At 46.8% G+C, this 18,735-nt stretch overlaps 1 protein-coding gene across 1 annotated transcript in view; it reads right to left on the bottom strand.

Annotated features, from left to right (window-relative positions):
• LOC113407557 (LIM homeobox transcription factor 1-alpha) overlaps window positions 1–17,976 on the bottom strand; it is a 149,981-nt gene extending 132,005 nt beyond the window's left edge. Inside the window, exons 1-2 of the mRNA XM_026656198.1 lie at window positions 17,901–17,976; window positions 15,522–15,708 (exon numbers count right to left, since the gene is read on the bottom strand). Of these exons, the coding sequence (XP_026511983.1) occupies window positions 15,522–15,708; window positions 17,901–17,976 (263 nt within the window). The remainder of the gene's footprint in view (window positions 1–15,521; window positions 15,709–17,900) is intronic.
• Window positions 17,977–18,735: the final 759 nt, after the last annotated feature.

Here is an 18,735-nt window from a genome sequence, read left to right as displayed (position 1 = left end):
ATTAGAACTGCAGGATTTGGCTGGTAACTAACCTGTGCTTTCAGAGAATCAGGAAAGTCAAAGATGGAAAAGCCCTTGTAGATCAATTAGGGTTTGATGATCTTAGTAACCCCGTGGAATGGAACATCATTGACTTCAGGAGCCCTTGAAAGACTGGGCCTCTGGTCCATTTACTGGGAGTCAGATTGTCCCCTACCTTTTGTAGTTAATTGTTCAGTCTGGTTTTAAATGTCTCCTATGAGGATAGAACTGTGGTACCATGTATTAGGGAGAAGGCTGGCTTGTTTTGTCCATAGGGTATTTATCAATTTGCTTGCAGTTTTGTAGTGTCAGCCATAAAAAAAGGACAACTATAGTTTACACTTTCAAATAGAGCTAGGCGAGAACCGGAATTTTCATTTGGTTGGAAATGCCAAAAAAATCTGTTCCAAAAAGGAAGTAAAAAACAAAACAAAACAAAACAAAAATGAAATTTCCCATAAAATGTAACTAAAAAAAGTTGTGGTATGAAATCGAAACATTTCATTCTCATTGTGTCTTTTTTATTTTTATAGTATACCATATAAAATTTTAAAAATTGTAATCACAAGTCCTTTCAGAACAGAAAATCAAAATGTTCTGTTTCAAAAAGATTGGAAACCATTTCACTGGAAATTTTCCAACCAGCTCCACTTTCAAATAAATATGCATCTTCTAATTTTAGCTCTAATTAATTCTTATTTATTCAGAGCCCGATTCTGCCATCCTGATTCACATGGAATTGTACCTTACTCTGTTAGTAACTGCACTAGTTGCCATGGAATTACTTGGAGAATAAGGCGCTAGTCAGTTTAAGGGTGGCAAAATCTGGCCGGTAGTAAATAAAAAGAGCCGGTATGTCAACAGTCTCCCTAGATAAGGCTGTGTAGCTCTGCATCCAGAAGCAATATCATTGTCACAGAATAAGGGAGTGCGGGAAATTTCAAGGAGGTTTTTCAAGAGAAAAATACCCAGCATTCTTCTCATGACACAGCAATGACGTTGCATCTCTCCTGTTAATTTCTGTTCCTCTTCTATTTGGCTTTGTTCCCTTCCTCAGAAGCCCTCAACTGTGAAGCCCCAGAGGGATCTAACCTCTCCCCCTCCTCCTCTTCAATATCTATATGAGATCACCTGAAGAGGCTGCAAGACCAGTGGACTCTGCTCCAATTGGGTGACATCTTCTGCCCACATGCCCATTGACACCGCACAGAGGGCCCAATGCCCATAACAGTGAAGCTGTCTCAGACTTCACAAGTGATACTGGCCAGAAGGGGAAGATGCTTTGTAGCATTAGCCAGGACACTGACCCTCACTCCCAACAAAGACATCAACCCCATTTCACTACAGTGCTATGCCACTGCCTCAGCACAGGGGGTTGAACTAGATGACGCTTCCAACCCTACATTACTATGATTCTATGAAGGCTTGGGGTCCTTCTGGACTCAACACTCTGGAATAGCAACAGCATCAAGAAATGCCATCTTCTGTCTTCATTGTATAGGAGACTTCACTCCTTCCTCTTGGATGAAACTCTGGCCACATTCATCACCTCCTTACTGGTTTACTGTAATCCACTGTGTCTGAAGCTGAACTTGGAAGCAAGGTGGAGGCTTCCTCTGGGTCAGCATAAGTGGCCATAAGTATGTCATCCCTGTGTTCTGATTGCTTCTCTGTCTCTGGGTCCAATTCAAGGACTTGATCCCACTTTCCATGGCCACCAGTGAGGTCAGGACACCTCTGCATCAGCAACTACATCTCCATCTATGACCTAACGTGACAGCTGAGCTCCTCTGAGATAATGCCGCTTACAAAGCCCAGGGAGAGTATAGGAGAGCCAAAAATAAAGCGTTGATCAGTTGAAAGGGTCTAGCTGTAGTGGGAGCTACGAGAGAAGATCAGAGTAATCTGGAGTCTGGCTACTTTTAGAACATGCTGCAAAGCTCATAATTTTGATAAAGCATTTCACATCACAACTGAAAGCTTGATGTTATGTTAAAATACTATTTAAAAAATTCACATATCCCAGTAGAACCTGAAAGCGGGTGAAGAGCAGATTAGCTAGAAGATAGATGATAGATGATAGATAGTCAATATCACAAGTAAATGCTATCATTACAGCTGATTGAAAATTGAAATGTTCATTAAAACTTTCCCTACAATTTTGGTTTCCATTTAGTTTCTTCACTGAAATGTCAATGAAAAAAATATTGTCACCATTTGATTTTTTTGAACCAGCTCTAACCTATCCCAAACCCAACAAGGGGGTGAATTGTTGGGGTACAACAATAAAAAAACCAGTCCCAGAATAAGAAGCAGTTGAAAGCTAGTAGCACAAGAAGCTTAAATCAATGTTGGACTCACTTTACCAGCACTGATAACGATCCCTGTCAGCTTAGTTTCACAATTCAGCCTATCGCATGTCCATAATTCTACAGTGATAAAAAGGAGGTGAAAGCAGGTCTCTGAGGACTGGAGGAAGAAGGATCCAAGATGAGGTATGTCCCGGGCAATGAAGGACAGATGATGTATTTATCTGTCTTATTTGCAGGCAAGGATGCCCAGTGCTAAGGCTGCCAAGTATCCATCACTCCCAGCCCTTTATATGAAATGATAATTGTCAGGCATAAATCTAATTAAAGGGCGGGGTGAAAGGGCAACAATCCAAGTCTATTATTTGCTCCCCTTCTAAAATAGGCTACTTAAAGTAGAACACTGGATGAGAGGAGCCATTTCACGTGGTTCGAGTTACAGGCTAGGAACGGCAAGCAGCACTCCTTGTATTTTTAGTTGTCGTCACATTATGGTTGGCTAATAAAAGGAGCCCTGACAGCAGCCACATCAAACCCTGGCCTGTCCCAACACAATGGCTGGGCTTGTGTTGGGTCCAGCAATCACTCCCGGCCCAACACACTTGAGAGACACCCTCTTGATCTGGCATGTCCCAATTCCAGCTGCCCCTGCGTAACAGAACGTGGGTTTCCGCCATGGCCCCCCCCCAGAATTCCTATCTGCAAAGCTAAACCACTTAAAGATACCATTCCCAGTACCTCAACTGGTACAACAACTGTCGAATCCATCAATGCTCCCTTGGCAGGCTCAGGGCCAGATTCAGCTCTTAGCTACACAGGTGACAATCTGGATCCGGATTCACTCTGAGAGCTGAATTTGCCTCGTAATGCAAACAAGAAAAGCAGGTGAGACAGACCAGCAGAGTATAGAATTACCTGGCCTCCCTTTTGCATTCCTCCTTATTCAGGGCCAAATTCTGCCTGACAGTACACCTGGGAAAGGGTGCACTGGACCTCCCGCTGCCTAAGAACCTGGCAGAACTGCAGTCTCTGAGCTCAGGAGACACAGGGAATGTTCCAGGCTCACCCACCCCAGAGACACGTGATGCTCCAGAAGGGCATAAGGAGCAGTCAGAACTGTGATGCTGGCCAGGGCAGGCCTGGGGCACAATGGGAGTATACTGAATGGAGAGGGGGGATCAGGGGCTGGGGTGGGGGGAATAAAGAGATATGAAGGGAAATAAGGGGGGATGCCAGCCATTAGGAGGAAAGGGGATGGAATGAGGAGCGATTGGTGAGGGTAGAAAATGGGGGACAGAAATCATTGGAGGAGAAAGTGGGGGACACAGAGGAAATGCTGGGGGAAGGGGTGACAGGAGCTACTGGTGGGAAAGGGTGAACAGGCTGGGAACAGGGGCAGATAGAGGGAAGGTGAGTTCATGGGGCTCATGCCAACCTATAGCAGCACCCCAGTTCCCTCCTGCCCAGAAGCTGCACACCCTCTGTGGGCCCTGGCCACCCCACACAAGCCTCCTTTGGCTCCCCACTGGGCACTCCTCTTCTGAGGGGAGAAAGGGACAAGGTCCTGCCCGCTCACGCTGGCTCCCACCACTCGGTGGGACCTCATGAGCGAAATCTGACCTCACCCCCATGCCTCTGGCCAGCGCTACATCCACACGGGGCTTTGCAAAGGAATGGCTAGGATCACATGCAAGTTATCTATAGGCATGCAAGCTAGCCAATGAAATAACTGGCATCAAAGGTCACCCCGGCAGCTGCACAACCTTTGGGGGGCTACATGAACCCAATAAAGGGGTGCAGCCGCAGGTGCACATACCAAGGGACTCCAAGATAGAGTCACCCCTCCTAGTGTTGCCCCACATTAGCATATCTTTGCTCCCCCTCCCCTTTCTCTAGGCTGGGCCTCAGAATTGCATTGCACTGATGTCTAACGCCTCAGGGAGCTTGGGCTCAGATCCTCAAAGGTATTTAGGCACTTAACTCCCACGACTGAGGCACCTAAATACCTTTTAGGATCTGGGCCTCTGATTTTACCATCCAACTTCCCATTTTATTCACTCCCATTCATGTGGAAAAGACCCCACGGACATACGGTTGCCAGAGTATGCTCCCCATAAACTAAAACAGCATGAAACCCTCCCATAATTAGCACTCATTAATTTAATAACCTCTCCTTAAGAATAATGGTAATGCACATGCATTGTTTTTTAATGGCCCGGTATTTAAAAGACATTTAGCTGGTTTGTTTCATTGTTAAATTTTCACACTGAAAGAAATGACTGTGAGCTGGTGTAGCAGGACCCCGGGTTCTGCTGAAAACAGTCAGCAAGGTTTTATTCCAGGAGGAAGGATAATTGAAACCCAGTCAGATAAACCCTTACCTGCCCTACAAATGGGGGTGAAACTCTGCTTTCTCAGAGGCCGTCCCCTCTTTTAACAACCAAGCAGATGGTTCAAACAGAAATTTCTAAATGCTCCCCCTTTGCCCCATGCCAGAGGCTTTGGGCGCTAGACAAAATACATTAGTTGGCGGGCATAATTGGAGGAGTGGGAAAGGGGCCCAGACCACCCACCCCTTGACCCCTGACCACAGATGGAAAATTGAGCAGCATTGCAACTCCACACACCGGCTTGTCTCCTCCCACACTTTTGTAATCCTTCCAGTGCCCATGGGTACCAGCTCCCCACCCCCAGGGAGAAGTGAAGCAGGGGGTGTCTGGAACCCCCAGGCCCCAGAAGGGTGGAGAACTGGATCCAGGCTTTTGGTGCTGCCTGGGGAAGCAGGGACGCAGAAGGAGGAGGGGGTCTAGGGCTCTCCGAACTGCCTGACCCCTGGTGCGGATGGTGCTCTTTAGCCTGACTGCCTCATTGGGTATGAGCTTGGGGCTAGGTGTGGGGCGGGGAGACCACAGGGCTGGGTGCAGGGGGAGAGCTCAGAGCTCGGTGTGGGGCAGAAGGAGAAGAGTGGGTGTAGATTGGGTCGCACGGAGGACAGCGTGAGGCTGGGTGTGGGGCAAAAGGGGAGGAGGGGTGTAGACTGGGGTGCACGGAGGAAAGCACGTGGCTGGGTGCAGAGGCAGTGTGGAGAGCTCAGGCCTGGTATGGGGGAGCAGCAGGGGGAGAGCTCAGGGCTGAGTACATAGAGACAACTTAGGGCTGGATGCAGGACAGGGGAGGGAGATCTCTGGGCCCCCTCCTTAGGAAAACACCAGTTGCATCCCTGAATCCATTGTGCCCTCATTCTGCACAGCTGCAGGGCAATGGAGAATATATATAATGAGCAGAATCAGAATCCTGGACCAAAACACTCCTAAACTTGGAGGGTAGAAACCCAGGTCTTAGTCTGCTTATAGATTCCCATGACCATTATGATCATCTCACATGACCTGCCAGATACAAACCAAAGAACATAGCTTGGTAATTTCTGCATCAAACCCATAACTTGTGTGACTGAAATAGGTTCAGAGTGATCAAGCTGGGCCCATTATAAAGAAATCTCTAAACTGTGAACTTGGATCTAAGATGCAGCTCCAGGCTTTCGGCACATGCCAACCCTAAACATCAGAATGTGACCAACAGAACCACCAGACAAAATGCTAAGGTGAAATCCCGGTTCCACTGACGTCAATGGCAACCCCCCCTTGATTTCAATGGCATCAGGATTTCATCCTTAAAAAACCTGAAGTGCATCATTAGCTCATGCTGAGACTCCAAATTCTCCTTTCTCTTTATGCTGAGATAAAGTTCCTGACAAGAAATGTCATTGTGAACTAATTGTTTAATACTGGTGTTACTGTGCTTGATAATTACATTTTTGGAAGGTATTAGTGGAATCCCTTTCCTAAAGGTTGTAGGCTGAGGGAGCAGTTATGTGATTTGCAGCTAATTGTGCAATTAGGTTTGTTGATTATACACAGCAAGTCTGCTACTCTGTAATGTAACAAATGAGATAAGTAGTGAGGATGGGTTAAACCACTTCCCCTCTCATCCACTGCAATAGCAGCCTCAGATTCTCATTTAATTTATTCAGAGCATCATAGACGTTAAGGCCAGAAGGGACCATTGTGATCATCTAGTCTGACCTCCTGCATAACCCAGGTCTAAAACGTCACCCAGTCATTTCTGCATCAAGCCCATAACTTCTGTTTGAGCTACAGTATGTATTTTAGAAAGATAGCCCCTCTTGATTTGAAGACTTCAAATGATGAAGTATCCACCACACCCTTAGGTAGATTGTTCCATGGTTAAATACCCTCACTGTTAAAAATGTACACCTTATTTCTAGTCTGAATTTGTCTAGCTTCAGCTTCCAGACACTGGATCTTGTTATGTCTTTTTCTGCTAAATTAAAGAACCATCTACTTCCAGAAATCTCTCCTTCTATAGGTACCTTCAGACCACAATCAAGTCACCTCTTAAGCTTCTCTTGGATAAACTAGATAGATTGAGCTTCTTAAATCTCTCACTATGTATTGCCAACCCCAAGTGTTCAAAAATCACAAGTCAGATCCCCTGACATCATGAGTTGTTTGTTTTTTTTAAATCCCAGGATTTTTAAGCCAAATACATTGAGGTTCGTATTTGTTTTCCAGCTTCTGAGACTTTAGGACCACTCATGTCACTGCTTTGAGTTTTTCTCTGCAACCAGGAGGCTATAAACTTACTTTAAAAAAAACAAGAAGGAAAGCTGAGATGCTTGCACAATCACATGACTCCAGGACCTGCTGCTTCAAATAAAACACGTAATATTGGGAGACTAGAGATTACGCTATGAGAGTTGGCAACCCAACAATGTACCCTGCAACAGGTTGTGAATAGAGTTCCTTTGGAGAAGTATCTTCCATTTACTTAGTACCCAGAAAAAATGACAACAGTAATAATGCTTAGAGCTTTAGGCCAGATCCCCAGCTGGGGTGAATCATTGAACCAGAGGATCCGGCACATTATTCTTAACAGAACCCCTACGAAGAGGGGCAGGATTATTAACCCAATTGCACAGATGCAGAAAAGGAAGCCCAAGAAGGATAAGGCCCAGTTTGTTGAATTAAGCCACCAGCCTGCGGTGGCTCATGGGGAGCTGCAGGAGGGATTGTGCTTTGGGAAGAACAGTCCCTTCCCACAAGCCGTGTCGGAACAGCATGCACTTCACGCTGTCCCTTTGGAGGAGGCAACTTGGCACTCCCAGCTCTGCTTTACACTAGTATTAAAATGCAAACCAGAGTGATATCATGGAGAAAAATCAAGGGGCTGGTGGCTTTTTTCTCCCCAGAGCTTCCGTTCCTTGCAGGTGAGAAAAAAAAAAAACCTAAGCCAGCTGGAGACTAAATAAGAAGAAACATTTCCTTTCATTAAGGAGAATATAAATATTTCACTAAGGGATTTAGGAGCACAAATCCCACCGAAAGTCAATGGAAAATCTGCCCCACAATTGCTTGGTTCCCTATCCTTTCTCCTAGGTCATTTTCTCACACTATAAATACCATTGTGTGCTGTTTTAATGTTGCCACATAAAATCATGTTCATGTTTTTACCTTGTAAAGTCTGTTTACATTTAAAAAGGGAGGGTCTCAAACAGTGTCCCAGCTCATTAAATTTGGGGGGAGAGGGCGGATTCTGAAAAAGAAATGTTTTCGGTTATTGTTTAATTCTGGGCTGGGCCTAGATACACATTAAACTTTCAAGGGCTCTGATTTTCAGCCCCTGAGCCACAAGAAACTAACATGCTTGTCAATGTATGGTTTTTATTTTTCTGAGTGTTATTTTTTCCCCTCTGTTTCATTTTACCAGCAGCAGTGCCAAAAAAAATAAAAACTAAAAGCCAAAGCAAACGGCTGTGACTGGCTTCACAAGTGCAGCTTTATATGAGCAACTACAGATGTAGTTTTGATCTGTGAGTAATGTGTTTGTACCCCAAAAATAAATAAAAATACCAACCCAAACTCCGCAGCAATGATGAAATCCAGAATGTTTATCATCTCTGTTTTTAATATCCAAAAACTTCCCAGCGTAGGCGCCGACCCCATGGGTGCTCCGGGGCTGGAGCACCCATGGAAAAAAAATAGTGGGAGCTCAGTACCCACCGGCAGCCCCACAGATCAGCTCCCCCCCCCTCCCTCCCAGCACCTCCCACTCGCCACGGATCAGCTGTTTAGCAGCGTCCAGGAGGTGCTGGGGGAGGGGGAGGAGGAGGAGAAGCGAGGGTTGGGTGTACTTGGGGGAGGGGGCAGAACAGAGCAGAGCAGGGGCAGGGGCTTGGGGGAAGGGATGGAGTGGGGGCGGGGCCTGGGGTGGAGCAGGGGGTCGAGCATCCCTCAGCAACTCATAAAGATGGCACCTATGCATCCCAGTTGCAACTGTCATCCCTCCCCAGTTTAGGGCCTCATCCAAAGTCAACAGGAGACATTTCATTGATATCAATAGGCTTTGGATCAGGCCTTTAATAATTTTGCCAATCGTTGGCTATATAGAAATTCAGACTTCACTTTCTCAACCTACTTCCCTTTCTAAACAAGGTCATTTCTTCCAAGGAAAGGTTTTCCAAAATCTCTTGAGATTTACTGAGCTGCGCACAGTTTGATTTGGTGTGAACGGCTGGTGATCATAGTGTCATGGTTGCTATCTCGGCCAATAACACACTGGGGACTGAAGCAGGGACATCCAGACCTGAAACCTGAGCTGCTACAGTTGAGCTAAAGAGCCAGCCCCCTGGGGTGGAGGCTGTAACAGACTCCTATGCTCTGTGGTTTGGGTACAAGGAGGACAGGTAGTACAGGCTCAGCAGTCGGTTACACCGACACCAATATTCCGCACTGCTCCTAAAATGTCTGACCCCAACTGCTCTGTAATGATCAATTTCACCCGCACTGGGAAATGTCTAGGCTTGATTCACAAACACATGACAGTAACAATGAAAACTTGAGGCCAGATTCTGCTCCCATTAAAGCAAAAACACCCTGGACTTCAACAGACGCAGGCCCTGGATTCCAAGTCAGGGCCCATTCCACAGAACGTTATCATCTTTGGGTGAAATTCACGCCTGTGCTGATGGCCAGCACAAGTGCCATGCACTATTTAAGACTTGCTAGTTCACAAAATAAGGCTTCAGAGTTGCTGTTTATAAATGGAACCTTAATTAGTTGGGGCTGGCTCTATGCACATGGGCAAATTTCACCCAGAAAGTGAATTTTGACCCCGAAATCACAAGTATGCACTGTGCAAACCTGATTCCAAGATTCACCCTCATCCACTCAGGGAACAGAAACAATGCCAGCTGACCTCTGTGTCCAATCCAAAGGACACCAGTTTCAAATTTCAAATGCTTGCAATGAACGGCATGCAAATCATCTGCAGACCCGGCAATATTCGGAGAAATCAGTGGGCAAATAATTTCTAATGAGCTAGTCAAGTGGAGGAAATCGGGGTCTGTTCATGAACAGAAAAAGAGCTGACCCGGGCCAAATACACACACACACACACGCACCACAAATATCTTCCTTGGGCACTAAAATAAATTCTGCAAATTCCTGAGACATTCGGGGCATTTGTAAGAGAACGCTATGCCAAATGAAGAGGGGGTAAGAATATCTAAATACTGGCTTGTTTGGTTGCACCATGAAGTGAGCAATACTTGGGGCCCTGCCTAGGGGCAGTGCAGTGGGTATTACAGGCAAAGTGGCTTCACAGGAGCCCCTCTGCACCAAGGAAATGGTATCTGCATCAGCCCTGCTTAATGCAGAAGGCTATGAAGCAAGCCAGGGAAGGCTCCCCCCTCCTCCCCACACTGCCTCAGGGCTGCAGTCACAGCCTTGTAATGGCTTCACAATTCCCTGCCATGGAGAGTTTGGGGAAGATGAGCATTCCCAGCTCAACTCCTCCTAACTAAACACTACCACAAATAAAAATCGTGGAACTAACATAATGTTTCCCATCATCCCTCGGCTTGTTCTCTTTCCCCCTAGCCTGTGTCAGTGTGCCCCTTCAGGGCAGGAAGTGTCTAGTACTCTGTTTTTACAGCCCTACCACAATGGGGTCCCTATCTTGGTTGGTCGGTAGGCACTACTGTATTAAATGTCATTCATTCATTATTCCCCCTGATTCTGCTATCAAGATACCCAGGGCTTAGTGCTGTGTACTGAATGGCAGGATTAGTGCTTATGTGAGTATTTGGATTTAGGCAACTTCAGTATTTGCAATTGTTAATGGATTCCACTTCATGTTTTACGTTAAGGTGCCATTCATAAAAGCTTTATAAAGGGGTAATAAATGATTAATAGATGTTTTAAGAAATGGTTAATCAATTATTATAGAGCCAATAAATCAGTTGGTCATAACTCAGGCTGGGAAGAAAAGGTTTTCCTGCCCTGTGCCAATTTTGGACATTTTGAAAAATTTTCCCCATCTTCAATTGGGCCGAAAAGTCACAATCTGGAAAAGTCGCCTTGACTCAAAGCAACGGAAACTTTATTTTAAATCAAACATTTTTCAAGTCGGATGCTTCACTGAACCCGAGGCTGCTTCGCAAATTGGCGTTTTTCGGTGAAAAATATTGAGTTGAAAAATCCCCAACCTGCTCTTATTAGAACCATCTGTAATGCTTTCTACTGATGTGCTTATACCCGTCCATAAATACATACTAGAACATCTAATACTCATTTCTAAACTCTTTATGAATGAAATCTTAATCCCACTGCAAGCAGAAAGAAATGCTGCAGATACTGGGGAAATGTAACTATTTATCTTAGGTCAAATGTTTTTTAAAGCCACCATAAAGTTTGTCCAAATCCCTCATCTGGATAATTTTGTTTTAAATCAGCATCTAGACACATAGGTGAAATACTGGCCCCATTGAGTTAAATGGCAAACCTCCCATTGACTTCAACTGACCAAGATTTCACCATGGGATCCAATCCTGCTGGCACTGAAGTCAACGAGAGCTTTGCCATTGATTTGTATGGAAGAAGGTCTAGGCCAATAAACAACTATTTTACATTCATAAACTCTCATTTAAGTACCCCTGGATGAGATTTTGGACGTAATATTTAGGAGGTTACCTTTGGAAATTGAGCCAACAGAACTAACTTATAAATCACCTACAATAATAACTAACCATTACAGAATCATAGATTAGTTTAGAATAATTAGATGTTTCCAATATTAACTGCTCTCTCCACGTTAATTTCATGCTAATAATGCCAATACAATACATATCAAGGCTGTGGGCACTGTTTGTGTGCATCTCTATGTGGATCTCAGCCAGAATATATCTTCTAAGCAATTGTCACTAAATGTGGCACATGAAGAAACCAAACTATAAGCAGAATGAGAGGAAGATTAGTAGGTTTGGAAAATAGTTATTAAAAACATACAAGTGTGGGAAATCTCAATACAGCTAAAAGAAACTGAAAGAGTATAGAGATCTTTGGGTTTTTTCCCCCCTCTTCTCTATGCTGTCACACTAATTAACGTGATCTGGTTATCTTGTATGAAAACAATCTGCATACCCATTGTAACTCATACTGTCTCCATTCTGCTGTGTTCCCTTAACTTCTGTATTTTTCACCTCCTTAAAGGTCTGATCCTGTTCCCACAGAATTCAATGGCAAAACTCCCACTGACTTCAACGGTGTAGGACTGAGCCCTTAATACTTAGGTAACAACTAATTTAATTTATAATTATACTGTCAAAGAGTTGTTTTTTTTATTTCTAGTAAAAAGTTAGTAATAAAATGAAACCATCTAATAATTAGATCAAGTGGGTATATTCACAATAAATTGGCTTTTCATTTGTATATATTTCTGAGTATGTATCTCTCAATCTATCTCTGGGTTGGAACCATTTTCCCAAGTAGTTCTTACTCATGCAAAGAGTCCCAGTCAGCCAGATCCCCTCCTTTTGGTGGAAATCAGCATTGCTCGGTGCATTTCAACAGAGCTATTGCAATCTGTCCCAGTTGTAAATCTGGCTCAGTGACTACACTGTGACATCTTATTTCAATAAGAACAGGAGTACTTGTGGCACCTTAGAGACTAACAAATTTATTAGAGCATAAGCTTTCGTGGGCTACAACCCACTTAGTCTCTAAGGTGCCACAAGTACTCCTGTTCTTTTTGCGGATACAGACTAACACGGCTGCTACTCTGAAACCTATTTCAATAAGGTAGATCCATATGAGTAAAGGAAGCAGGACTGGGCCCCTTTTCTAGCTAAACGTTCAGAAGCCATGAAAACAGACATATATAAGGCACAACCTCAAAAGCCAAGCATACGGCAACTTAGGCAGGTGTTTATACTGTGACATTTCATCATATTTTCCCTTCACTACCATAACAGCAAGGAAGTATGTTCTGAAGACTCATTTTGTTTTTTTTTTAAAAGAGAACACGTTACATTGCTTTTAATCCCACAAAGTACTAAAACTTGCAGCTATATTTTTACCAATGGATTAACACGACACACACATATCAAGGCATGAGACCAAAAAAACCCCAACCGTTTTTAATTTTTTTAGCTGAACCTCTTCCTTTCATTTCAGCTTCAGAGAGTTCTTTCCTTGTTTCCTGAGCATTTGAAAACAACGCCAAGCTTCCACTCTCACAAATTCTGCTTCAAACTTTACTTGTAGCTGCAGTAATTAAACTCATGTCCTCTACACAGGCCTTAAAGGGAAGTTACAGAAGCCGCTTTAGCGAAATATAAGATTTGCCCTAGAATACACTCTCCTTATTAACATGGCGAGAGAAGAACTTTGCCAGTATACTCAGTTTTCTAATATATCAGATACATTTCCAGTGATTCTGAATGGATATCATGGGGCTTGTCAATATGTGTAGTATTCTCATGCATAAAAGTCTGAACATTTGACTCCTGGGAAGTGCCCTGTTAAACAAGCCCACTGGCCCACAAACTTGGGTGGCCACTGATGCATCTCCAGCATACTGGACATTATGGTACTTCCAGGAAGGGCATGAGCCCACTCTCACCTATGTGACCCCGCCCTGCGACCCAGAGGACGAGATTTTGAAGAGCCGCTGGTATGACCTCACATGCGTGGTCACACCTCCTGGGGCAGAGTGGTCCGCTCTTTGGTGTTGCCCATCCAGGATACGGCACAGGGGACAAAACCATAGGAAAAAAGAGGGCTGTCCGGCTTAATGTGGGACGAACGGCCGGCCTCCCACCAGCACACCCCTGCAAAGACACAAACTAAACAACTCGTAGAACCTGGGAAAATGAGCCCCAGCAGTAAACACTGAGAAACCTGCAAAACTGCTACTGACTTTAGTGGCAGCATTTTCCTGGTTTGCCAAGGGCCTGATCCAAAACCCCTTTAAAGCAGTAGGATTCTTTCCATTGGCTTTAAACGGGCTTTGAAGCAGGCCATCCTGGGGGTCCAGCTCTGCCATGTAGGTAGCACCCATAGTAAAAGGCAGCACGCAGGCCTGGAGGAGCTGGGCAGGGAATCACAAGCCCTCCTTAGCAGCCACAGGGAGCCCAACCCAGGGAATAAGAGAGAGAGGGAAATGTCACCTCTGTTGACCTGCTTTCAATGTCAATGCTTTTAAGAGAATAATTTCCAGAGTAGATACAAAACTTCTTAACTATTATCTGTAGATACATCACACAATGATTACGGTACCAGTGAGCTACTGGCTCTCAGCAGAGAACTTACTTGCCGCCCTTTGGTGAATTATTATGCATACACCTGATTCAGGGAATCCCTGTAAACCCCCATCTATCCCCTCTGCCCAATTGGCATCAAGAGGTCCCTGGGGCGATGCAGTCTGGAGGGGAGGGTGGGCCCATGGGGTGCTGTGTCTCTGGGAAAGTAGCAGTTCCAGGGCCACTCTTGCTTCCATCCCCTATGCTGGGGGAGAAAGCTCCTTGCTCTCCGAACATCCCCCCAGCCCTGCCTTTAGCACTGCAGAAGGATTTGAATGGGAAATAGAACAAGAGGGACTCCCATTCCACCCCAGTACCTACTAAAGGCCACATCCTGTGGTTCTCACCCAAGTCAAACTCCTGCTGAAGTCAAGAGAAGTCTTGCCTGGGTGAAGACATCAGGAGCAAGGCCCCACTCCCTGTCTTAACAAGAAGGTGCCCCCTCTCCCCACCTTTCCAGCCCCGCAGGGTTAGTCCCAAGACTGGGACTCTGCAGATACGGGTTCGATTCCCCGTGGGAGCTTGGCTAAGTCACCTAGAATGAAATCATGCCCTCACTGAAGTGAATGGGAGTTTTGCCATTGAGCCCAATGGGACCAGAATTTCGCCATTAATCTCTGGGTGCCTCAGTTCTCCCATCTGTGCAATGGGGTGTAAGGGCGAACACACGGAAGATTGGGAGGTGCTCAGACACTGCAGTGATGGAGGGCTGGTAAGCTCCTTAGATAAATACTTTGGGTGCATTTGAGATCATGTGAAAGAAACCAGGAATCCCCGTTTTTAAAGCTACATAGAGGGGCTTGGGGAAGTGGTGTGGAACAACCCAGCAGATATCCCGCTGGGATATAGTGTGTGTGCAGAGTTCTGTGTGGCAAATACAGCCTGTGTGCCCGTGAAGAATCCACCCGCTCCAGGGGCCACTTAAGGCCTTTCAGGAACCCGAATCCCGTTGGCTTTCCACGGGCTCCCGAGTGCACAGGGCCCTTCTGAAACTGCAGCCCTTGCAACACTTGTAGTTGTCCCCCCGGCCTCTAGCCTTAGCAAGGCGGTGGGCTCCACACAACAGGAAACAGACACAATCTCACCCGCTGGGGGTCCGGCTGCGCCCCCAGAGTGTCCCGAACACAGAGCCGCAGCCCAGACACTAGGGACGCGTCTGAGTGAGAAGCGACGGAGGGAAATAGTCCCGTGCAGCGAAGCCCGCCCCGGCCAGCTGCTGGGCATCGCCCTTAGCCCGTCGGTAGCCGCGTGCATGCGGGAGTGCGCGTTTGGCCGGGGGCTCGGGCACACTGTGGCTGCGCTCCAGCTGCGGGCATTGCAAAGCAAAGCGATGCACCTGATTGCCACGCACCGGCCCCGCAGCTCAGTTCTCAGATCGCTTCTCCCCGCTGATCAGACCCGGACCTGCGGCCTTCAGGACAGGCCTTTCTCCGGGCAGAGATCGCGCTCTGAAAGGACCGGGGTGGGGGCTGGCCGGCCGATCTGTCCGTCCGTCCTGCCGCCCGGGGCGGAGGCGATCGCGCTCAACTTACTTCTCATAGTCGAGCTTGCAGTAGAGCTTCTTGTCGCGGTAGAAGCAGGTGGTCTCCAGAGGCTCCTTGCAAGAGGCGCACTGCACGCACTGCTCGTGCCACAGGCTGTCATTGAGCCGCAGCAGAAACCGGTCCGAGATCACCCTCTGGCAGCCCTCGCACACCGACTTGGGGCTCACGGCTCTGCCTGCGACCAAAGACACACAGAGAGGGGTGGCACCATGGGCAGCAAAAAGGCCCCTTCCCCCGGCCTCCCTTCCCCAACGACCCCAGGCTGTGGGTCTCACATGAGTCACGAGCCACTTCCAGAGGCTCCTTGGGCTTGTGCCTCTTCTTGGAAGAGCGGGGGGCCTGAGCAAACCAAAACGGTCGTTCCAACGGCAGGGGATGTTTTCTGGGCAGAGAAATGATCCGGTGAACTTATTTCACCAGAGCAGGGATTCCCAGGCCGCCCTGACACAAACCCGTGGGATTTGCATACACGCGCCTTAGAAATATACACCCCGCATGGGGACACACAGGCGAGAAAATACACTGCCCGCTGTCTGGTGTGTCCCCTCCGCAACTGAGCGGGTGCGAGTCAGACTCGAGTCTCAAGAATATTTTGTCATTTTTTTCCCTAAACGAATTTGTAGGAAAATAACAAAAATATTTGACCTCCCAAAGATGGCAAAAGATGATCGGCAGGAAATCCACTATGGAGATAAACATCTCGATGGGAAGCGGTTAGTTTTTCAAAGAATTAACCTTCCTTATTTAAATTCGTGTTTATGCTCACGAAAGCGCCCCCCGCCCCCATGTTAGGAGCTATCCCCCGCCATGACACATTTTTTTTAAAAGTGGCATTAAAAGAATGAAATGTTTGGGGTCGAAATAATCCTAAAGGAACCCGTTTGACTCACGAGATAAGGAGAGAATTTATAAATCAACAAAAACTAGGAGCAGATATCATCAAAGGGGAAATGTTGTGCCTCGTGCTAATAGAGAAGTGAAATGAAGACGAAAAAGAAAACACTTCAGCTAATTAAAAGAAGAAATTTCACTCGTTTGAATTTTAAGATTTTTTATCAACAGTTGAACTGTGGTACTTGAACACGAATTTAGTTTTAAGTCATCTATTCTGGAATTAGGTATTTCTTACAAGGACTAAACATTCTTCAAAATATGGGTATTTTCCTCTTAAACTAATCTAGATAGATAGATAGATAGATTTAGATTCCACAAATATGTAGTGTATATATCTTATATGTGCACAGTATATATGTGAGTATATATGTATGTTTTGTATATATATACACATACTACATTTGTGTGTTATAGATCTATAGTTAGAAACAAAAAATAGTGTAACTAATATAGAGAAACGCGCTATAGAATAACAGGAATGGTATCTGAGATGGTAAATTTGTACACATTCCATCGGTATAAATTGCACAATGCTATCTGCACCAATCTGTGATTTCCAACACTGTAATTATTATGTTTATTATTATTACTAATCAAAGCAACAAAGAGAGAGATCTAAGCGGTTCATTCTTTTTTTTTAATCCATTAACATCGTAAATTAGGTGGAAATTTTTCATTTCTTTTACGAGTGGGGAAGACAATTAAAAAACAAACGATTCAATGAAAAATCGCCCTTTTTCCTGAATCCTAGCCTAATATTCTGGAAGGCAATTTTCAAATCGTTTTTATTTTGATTTTTCAAGGCCTGTTTAACAAAAACAAAAGACAATCCCGGGTGAAGAGAAAAGCAGAATCCCCCGCCTGCTCCATGCACAAAGGCTGCGGATTTCGATCCCTGGTTCTTCTACACTTGATTTTATTTGTAACTTTCTCACAGGTGGGAAATTAGTTCTAAACTGGGGGGAGGGGGGTAATGTATGCACCTAACCGGGCTATTTATTCTTGGTCACTGGAACCAGGGCGCGTGCCCACCAGAGTGAAATCGTGCAAACTTTTGCTGAGGCTCTGGCTAAATCCGATTTCTTGCCTCCTCGCTCTGAGAACGTGAGCGGCACATTCACACATGCATTCGGTAGCGGAGTGCGGGAAGGGCAGGGAAGAAAAGGCCCAATTTAACCGCAGCTTTAGGCTGGACCGAGATTTCAGGGAGAAGCTGGATCTGCGCGGCTGGAGGGGCGTCAGATTTCACCAGGGGCTTGAAATCAACCATTGCCCCAGAGAGCGCACGAAACCGAGCCGAACCCCTGGTCTCTTACAGGGTCAGCAAGGGGAGAGGAGCTGCGCAGCGCCTCACGCTCTCGTAAGACGCAGCAGCCTTTTCTTTTCCCTGTCCAACGGGTGGGATGCGGGGTCCCCCGCCCGGCCCCCTCAACCCTGGGGCGAGATCAGCACGGGAAGTTTCTTGCAACTTACCCAGCAAGGAGGAGAACGGGGCCGAGGTCTCCAGCGCGTTCTGCAAATTCTCTTCCATTTTCAACCCGTCTAACATGGTGAGGGACCGGGAGGGGAGTCAGCCCGGCTGCAAAACAGCAATGGACACGCGGCGCTTAGACGCACCCCAGAGCCGGACTGGGGCCGAAATGGACAAGGCGGGGGGGGAGAGGGAAAGGGGGGGGCTCGCTACTCGATCAGATTTTGTCCTGGGCCGGTTGGCTCGTTGCAAGAACTCCCTTGGCCCCCACCTCCGGGGATCCAGGGCTGCATCTTCCCAACTGGTCCCCTCCCAGCGGACCCCGCTTCAGCTCCATCCCCTCTTTGCAGGCGAGACGAGGATCCATCTCTACCACCGCTCCGAGAGGGACCCAGGGCAATCAGCCGCTGGGGAGCCCCCCAAAGTCCCCTCGCTTTGCGCCCAGCCCCATCCCAAGGCAGAGCTCGCTTACCTGGCCGGCGGAGGGACAGTTGCAAAGTAGCCGCAAAGGGGGAATCCCTGGTTCGTGCAGGCAGACGCGCCTGGGGGGCCTTGGAGGAAAGGTCGATTCCTCCCCTGGGCCGGCAGCCCCCGCTGCAGCCCCCCGGCTGCTCTTCGGCAGGGCTTTGCCCCCTCCTCGCTCCCAGGGGCCGGCAGAGCCTTCCTGCCCCGAGACCGACTCGGGCCGCTCTCCCGGTGGGTTGCGCTTTTGCAGAGCGAACCCGGCCGGGACAGCTGTGTTTGCTCCTCGGGGTGGGGAGCTGCAGGTGAGCGGGAGGCGGTTGCCCGGAGTTCCTGGCATATGTCTGCTTCTCTCTCGGGTAGGTGGCTTCCCCT

This window comes from Terrapene carolina, unplaced genomic scaffold, assembly GCF_002925995.2.
Source record: "Terrapene carolina triunguis isolate 2854851 unplaced genomic scaffold, T_m_triunguis-2.0 Scaffold212, whole genome shotgun sequence".
NCBI classification, from domain to species: domain Eukaryota; kingdom Metazoa; phylum Chordata; order Testudines; family Emydidae; genus Terrapene; species Terrapene triunguis.
This window is presented reverse-complemented; position numbering and strand designations above follow the sequence as displayed.